Source organism: Volvox carteri, assembly GCF_000143455.1.
Source record: "Volvox carteri f. nagariensis unplaced genomic scaffold VOLCAscaffold_92, whole genome shotgun sequence".
Taxonomy (NCBI): domain Eukaryota; kingdom Viridiplantae; phylum Chlorophyta; class Chlorophyceae; order Chlamydomonadales; family Volvocaceae; genus Volvox; species Volvox carteri.
Genome location: NW_003307635.1, coordinates 117,646 through 124,719, shown reverse-complemented (window position 1 = coordinate 124,719; position 7,074 = coordinate 117,646). Strand labels below are relative to the sequence as shown.

Sequence of the window (7,074 nt, the reverse complement as noted above, 5' to 3'; positions counted from 1 at the left end):
CCGGCCGCGGCGGCGGCGGCGGCGGGATCCCGCAGCGGGGCCCCTTCCGCATGTTCCACTCTCCGGCGGAGCTTTAGCGATACAGGTGGGGGTCCCCCGGGGGGGGGGAGGAAAGGGAGGAGAGGAGGAAGGGTAAGACGAACCACTGACGATTGAAGCAGATACTTAAGAGGTAGCCAGAGATACTGCCAGAGGAAGGGGGATATGGAGTGGAGTCGGTCAGGTGCGGAAAGGTGTTGGTGCTGTTGCAGCTCGGTGATTGGCGGGCGGGTGGTTGCACCGGCGACACAAGCACAAGCACGTGTGTGTATGTGAGTGGGATTTAGTCGTGGTGACCGCATTACCGTGGGGGGTTGGTATCGCCTGGTGGGCGGCTCCAGGCGGCCTCAACACGCGAGCAGAGGGACGCTCCTGTGAACGGAGGGAATGATGGGTTCCGGCCTAGGGGCCCCGCGCCCCCCGGGACAAAAAAGCCAGCAGATCGCAAGCAGGTGGTAATCTGGTGGGGGTGGAGATGTGAAGAAGACAGACCGACATACGTGTGTGCGTGTGTGCGTGTGTGCGTGTGCGGGTTTTATTCATTCCCTGTATGCCTGCTGCTGCTTCCGCTGCTGCTGCTGCAGCCTATTCCCTCCCATACTCCTCCTCCTCCTCCTCCTCGTGCTGCTGCTGCTGCTCGGGTGCGTTCCCGCCCTCTCCCCGTTTGCTTTCACTCGCTCGTGGTTCGTCTTTCCCCTCTCCCCTCTTGCCGCCCCTGCTAACCACTACTGCCACACCTGTATGCCACGCGGGTTACCTGGCTGTCCTTTTCCATCCCTCCTGTCCTTCGTCTTAACCCCCACCCCCCATCCCGCGCTCTGTTTTACCACCCCACCCCAACCCCCGCCCTGCCCCAACCCCCGCGTTCCCACCCCACCCCAACCGCCGCCCCACCCCAACCGCCGCCCCACCCCAACCCCCGCCCCACCCCACCCCAAGAGCTTGTGTTCGATGTGTTGGAAAGGCTGGTCCGGGCCTCCTCCACCTCGCGGGAGTGCGGAGCAGCGCGGGTATCGGCCTCGGGGATACAGTAGGAGGACAACAGCAACAGACGAGGTGGTGGTCTTTGTTCATTCATGCTTTCCGCGTTTATGGCTACTAGCGGCCCTAAATTCATGAACTTTTAGTACTACTAAGTAAATTGGTCTGTCCAGAGCGAGAGCAAGAGCGAGAGCGAGAGAGTGTGTGTGTATGTGTGTGCTGGGGGGGATTGATTGAGTGAGTGAGTGTGAGCGACGATGATCGAATCTGGCGGTTGCCAGGCAGCTCCGAGGGGGGGGGCCCGGGGTATTCATGATACCGTGTGTGGGGGCCTCGACATGGGCGGCGATTCGGGCCCTCCGTTTTGCCGTGGGCCGGCTTGGGAACCCGTTTCGAGAGCTGAAGCAGCTTATTTGCCCCTCTTGCCACTTTGAGGCATCAGGATCATCATCCGCCCACGAGGACGTCCTCGGAGTCACATACCTTAGGGGGGGGGCCTAAGGGGCCCCTAAGCCACCCCGGTGGTTACCTTCATTAATGATTTATTGCTGCGGCTGCTGTTGTTATTGTTGTTGTTTGTTGTTTGCGGATCGGAGGCGCGTATTTTTGCTCTCTCATATTTTTGTATTGCTGCGTGTCTGTGTCACGCACGTGCGTATGTGAGTGTGAGTGTGTGTGCGTGTGTGCGCGCATGTGCATCAGCTGCTCGCCTTGTCTCTCGTCTTGTAGGGTCTAGTAGTGGGTGCCGGAGTGGGTCGGTTGGTTTCCAGGAGCTTGATTTAGCACCCTTACAGCCTATATACCGTATATAGCTACAGCGTCTCAAACGCTATTTTTGCATGGATTGCGTGAATGGTAATGGTGGAAGGGTGCGAAGGTGAACAGGTCGAAGAGCTTTCCGCGGTTCTGTGGTGAAGGGCGGTGGGAGAGGGATGTGGTCATTTTGAGCATTTGACGACAGTCATTCCCATACCACTGCGCGATTCGCTATTATGTTGGTGTTGCGACTAAAAAGGCAATTTGAGGGCCCTTGCCTGCTCTGCCTATGTGCTCAATGGAAGTGGATATCGCGTTCCAGTGGATATCCCGCGATCCGCATACTCGCTGTCGGGCTTCGGGCGATAGCAGCGCACAGCGTCAGCAGCCAAGGGGGGGTGCTGTACTGCACTTTTGTACGACAGGTGAGCCGCATGATTTTTTACGGCGCTACGTGCGGGGGTACGGGATCCCACGGGACGCGAAGGGCCCCCCCGTGCGTGTGTGTTTTTGTTTACGAATGGCATGGTGGTGAATTTTTGAGATGGCATTCCGGTTGATAACGACAATTCTACACTCTGCTCTGCGCACATACTGGGCGTTGGCAATACCTGAATTTCTTTACTGCATATGTTGTTCGGTTGTGATTCAAATATATCATTAGGGTTTTCAAAAGTAGTTTGGTTAGGACCGTTTGATGTATCTACAGGTTTATAAGCAGTGCCGCTCCGCTTTATCAACAAAGGCTTAGAAGTGCTGGGGGTCTTCGGCGGAATTGCAATCATCGGGAATAATAATAAGATACCAATTATCTATATAAATTCTCTTGATGCTGCCCAGCTGTCTTCGAAACTCTGGATACGGCGGCTTTTTTTGCTGTGGGGCCCGCAGCCCCACGCCCCTCGCTGTCGCTTCCTCTGTCCGGCGGGATCCCGTTGGTCGATAGGAGACGATGGAGCCGTTGTACGACGCAGCCTGGGGAAGGGTTCTGGGGACCCTAATTATCACGTGCACAAATATCTGTAGCCCCCCGGCCTCCCGCGGTTGTGTTGGTGTGTTTTTTGGGGGGGTTGAAGTAGTCTTGGGCATCCGGGCTATCTATCACTTCCGTTGGCGGATCTCTTCCCGGAGAAACCATTTGGTTTCCTTGTTGTTGTGTTTTAGTGAACACCTGGAGGGGGGTGGATGCCCATTTGAGGATGCGCAGATGCTCGGGCCGGTCCTTGCAAATTCATTACATTACAAGGCGCCCGCATGTGCGTGTGCATCGCGGTTTGCATGGATGGCGTGCGGGTCGAATGGCGTGAATGCTGACCGAGCACGACCACGGCGGAACATGAGGGTCAAAAAAGGCTGAACCGGGGGGGGGGTGTATGCCAAAGAATATCACGACGGTCATGGCGATGTTTATTGTATTCTAATGTTTGCGAATATCTGCACGCCATGGCAAACGCCTCCTTATCTCGCACCATGCAACAACAGACTAAGAGGACCATCGACCCATATGCGTGCGCTCGGCGTCGCGCCATTTTTCAGGGCGCCATGCATTCCTCCTCGTCCTTTCACTTCCTGCAAGACGGGACGGGACTTCGGGGTCCACACCGAAGCCCAGTCCGCTACCGTGCAACCCTTAACCCCTGCACGCTCTGCACTGCCCGCAATCCCTATACCTCCCCACCTTTCGACACAGAGCTACCATCAACCAGCTGCTTCTTCCCCCAGGGAGGGGCCACCGCCGGCGGCCCACCTCTCAAGCGACTCTCTGCTGGCCTAAGTCCGCTGGATTATGCGGGACGGCATCCCGCTTGGGCTGAAGTTCACCACCTAACGTTAAGTTTTTTCCACTCCTATTTTAAGCTCGCCACGCGTCCAGGATATTCCACAAACATTCTCCTTGCTGGTTTTTACCAGCTCTACCGAAAAGCACACCGATCAGGAGATTGACAATCGTCGCACGGGAAAGGCTATGAGAGGACTCCTGGGCAAAAGCCGCCAATTTTACCGTGCATCCTTTGATTCAGGGAGACAGCAGCACTAGGCGGATACACCGAAACATTAATTGCTCCAGTGCCTCCCGCTCCAAACAGCGCTGCAACCCGCAAACCCCCACGCTACGCAAATCGTCCGCCGACTCTACACCTAACTAACTAACCAACTGAACCAATACCGACACACGGGGATCCGATGCAATTCCCGGCGTCACCCCCATCACGTCCCCATCCCCTTATCGTCATTGCGTTCCTGACCCGGCCGCAGCTGCCGCCGCGGCGCTATCCCCTGCCATAATCGCCGTGACGAGCTGCTCCACCTGCAAGTAGTTAATGCGGCCGCGCACGTCCTTTAGAAGCGCCCTCTCCAGTGCGAGGTACTCGGCTCGACTGAGCTCCAGTCCGGCACGTTTTGCCGCAGTCATGAAGCCCGCCGTGGTAATCCAGCCGTCGGGACTGTGCAGGTGATATGCCCGGCAGGCCTCCAGCAGCGCGGGCAGCAGCGGTGACACCGCGTGGGCTACGGCATGCAGCTCCTGGAGTTGCGGTTGGGAGTTGGGAGTTGGGCACATGGAGCACTGGGAGTTACGGGTAGCAGTTTAGGGATGGCGGATGAGCGAGGAGGCGACAATTGATGCCCCCTGTATGAATACGCCCCACTGTATCCATGATGACGCTGCATTTGTCTGTGCCTTCCAGACCAGTAGATGATGGGGTGTGGAGTGATTTGCCGGCCGCCGCAGCGGCCAGGCCCCGGTGCTGCAGCAGCAGCCATGGCCACAACACGCAAAACAGGGCTAGGGGGGGTCCATGACGCCCCATCATCATCATTATCAGGCTACATGCTGCGGTCACCCCCCATGTTCGAGCTCTCCTTTCCCTTTACCGAAGGAAGGTTTAAGCGCCGGCATTGCGAATGGCCAACACAAAAGTGCATTCCTGCAGCCTGTCTAACAGGCCCGCTTCGGTCGTGCTGTTACTCACATCCAGCGCGGGGTCTTCTGTGGGGACGTACTGCGGCTGCGTGAAACAGGAGCCGCGAATGGTGCCGGGGGGAAATTGTGGTCGCTCCAGGGTGTGGTGCGTTGTCAAGGCCATCTCGGTGTTGGCGCCCGTGTGCACTATGGCGCCGTTGAGGATGCGGCCGACGTATTCCTGAACGTTTTGACAGCATCAGTGCGTCGCATTTCAATAGGTGAGACAAAGGTTGGTCGGGACGCCTGGCGGTGCAGCCATGGGCCACATCGTGACGAGTTGGCAACGAACGCTGGACTCTCGACTGACGGGGAAAGGTGCAGCCCGGAGAATGAACACGGTGCAAGGCATGCGACCCAAGATATCGAGCTCGTTCCATCCCTTTCAGTACCTTGGGATGACTGTAGGAATGGGTTTGCTCCGTCTTCCATGGCGTCTGGCGATTTCCCTTATACGTGAAAATCCCTTCTTGGAAGTTCGGAATGCCGGCGTCTGTCTGCGGAGCCCGCGTGACTTCATAGCCTTCCATCCTCCGCATTGACTCATCTAAAGGGTTCATCGTCAATGACATTCCCTGATTTGCTGTGGCGTCCATGTCTGTTTGCAAAAGGTCAAACCAGTCGATAACAAGGTACTTCGTTGATCACCCTTGTCGCAGGCCTCGCTTGCTCAACGTGGCCAAGCACGGATCCAGTGCGACAATGCTAGTTAAGAGATGTTTACATGCACACATAAATATGTAAGTGTCTGACGCAGTTTGAGGTGGTACTAGCAGTAGTAAATTGACATCATAATCGAAGGAGTTACGGTAACATCTGACGTCCCACGTCCGGCCAACAACTGACAGCTACCTAAACATCAACACAGTCGCGCATTATGAACGGTACCCAAAAATCAGGATGAACCCTTAGCCTGTAGTTCCATGAAGGCGTTACATTACAGAAGGTCGAAAAACCGTTCAAGCCCTTGCCCCAATTCCCAAATTGAAACACCGACGTTGAAGTCACGGGCCACCTGCAGAAGGACAGACCGTTGTCGATTTGTATTAGTTATCATGGTAGGGATCGTTTCTCTAGTGCCGACCTGCCCACGCAAGCATCATGAACAAAAATGTTTTCCACATGGAAATAAATAAATTAATTCTATTCCTGCAATCCCAAGGATATCGGACTGCGAGAGAAGCGCTGGAAACAAAATAACAACGACAAACCCCCAACCGCCCAAAACCTATGCGTCCGTAGCAGACATCGGCAAACGGGGTATCCTGGTTTCGGGAACGGGTCTGTTTCTTTATTCCAGTACAATTTCTGTTGCAGAGCAGCGGAATGCAAATGAGTTTTTTTGCAATAGTTTGACATGGCGTATGATCCTATTTCTGCAAGCCGGCCGGCTTCGGGAACTATAATTCTGTTTTCGGGAGTTTCGGTACGACCCGAAACTCCCGAAGCGTTTGCCGATGTCTGGTCCGTAGGTCCCGAATGCGGACTACGCAGGAATTCTCTGCTGTATTTCCACTTCTGCAAAAACCCATCGGAAGTGTACATTGAGTGCCAATACCGGCCGGCGGCCATAACTATCCCTGTGCTTCGCTCCCTACGTTCCACACCAAACGCAATAATAATACCGCTTCGCTCCAGTTGCCGGCCGGGCCCTCACATTCGGAAGCTATGGCCCCTCCCTCCCTCTGGTCAGGCGCGCATGAGACTTGGAGCACACTGCGCTAATCCTTCACATCATCAGCCGTCCCAAGTGCTACTGAGGGCCGGCTGCCCAAACCAGCCACCGCAGCTATCCCCGGCCTCCCCGCGAAGAGTAATAATTCTTCCATAACCCCCCGCGTAACTGGCCTCCCCCCCCTCCCCCCAGCAGCAGCTTCAATCGTGTGTGGTTCGTCTTTCCCCCCCTCCCCCCACTCAACAGACCCCTGGAACCCCTTCCCTCACCTGCAGTCTCATCTCCAATGCACGGGGAGTTGGGTACCAAACCGTGTGCTGAAAACCCTCTCGATCCTGGAGGGCTCATGCGGTTGGGGCCGGTGAGGGAGGCGGTTATTCGGTTAGGCTAAGAAGGTTAGTTGGTCGAGGGAGGGACGGCGGTTAGGAGGGGGCCCAGGCACCTCCGTCGAAAGTTGAGAAGTTACGGCCAGGACGAGCAGATGGGGGGAGGGGTCGCACGCAACGCGCTGCAAGTGCGGGAGCGACACGCGTGCGGAGGATGCGGATGCCGGGGGCAGGAAGGCCATGAGACAAAACCAGCGCTTACCAGGACCTTTTTCATCGGCTACTGGGTTTTCCAGGTTTACCTTCCAGCCAACAACATCCCCCGTCATACATCC

The 7,074-nt window shown here is 56.2% G+C and overlaps 2 protein-coding genes across 2 annotated transcripts in view; one reads left to right on the top strand and one right to left on the bottom strand.

The window, feature by feature from the left end:
- VOLCADRAFT_119942 (uncharacterized protein) overlaps positions 1 to 1,073 on the top strand; it is a gene marked incomplete at both ends in the record, with an annotated part of 5,762 nt that extends 4,689 nt beyond the window's left edge. Inside the window, 2 exons of the mRNA XM_002958357.1 lie at positions 624 to 680; positions 981 to 1,073. Coding sequence (XP_002958403.1) covers positions 624 to 680; positions 981 to 1,073 — 150 coding nt within the window. The remainder of the gene's footprint in view (positions 1 to 623; positions 681 to 980) is intronic.
- Positions 1,074 to 1,583: 510 nt separating this feature from the next.
- VOLCADRAFT_108109 (uncharacterized protein) overlaps positions 1,584 to 7,074 on the bottom strand; it is a 10,961-nt gene continuing 5,470 nt past the window's right edge. Inside the window, exons 10-15 of the mRNA XM_002958333.1 lie at positions 6,856 to 6,921; positions 6,683 to 6,756; positions 4,749 to 4,919; positions 4,425 to 4,523; positions 4,023 to 4,300; positions 1,584 to 1,926 (exon numbers count right to left, since the gene is read on the bottom strand). Of these exons, the coding sequence (XP_002958379.1) occupies positions 1,833 to 1,926; positions 4,023 to 4,300; positions 4,425 to 4,523; positions 4,749 to 4,919; positions 6,683 to 6,756; positions 6,856 to 6,921 (782 nt within the window). The 3' untranslated portion in view covers positions 1,584 to 1,832. The remainder of the gene's footprint in view (positions 1,927 to 4,022; positions 4,301 to 4,424; positions 4,524 to 4,748; positions 4,920 to 6,682; positions 6,757 to 6,855; positions 6,922 to 7,074) is intronic.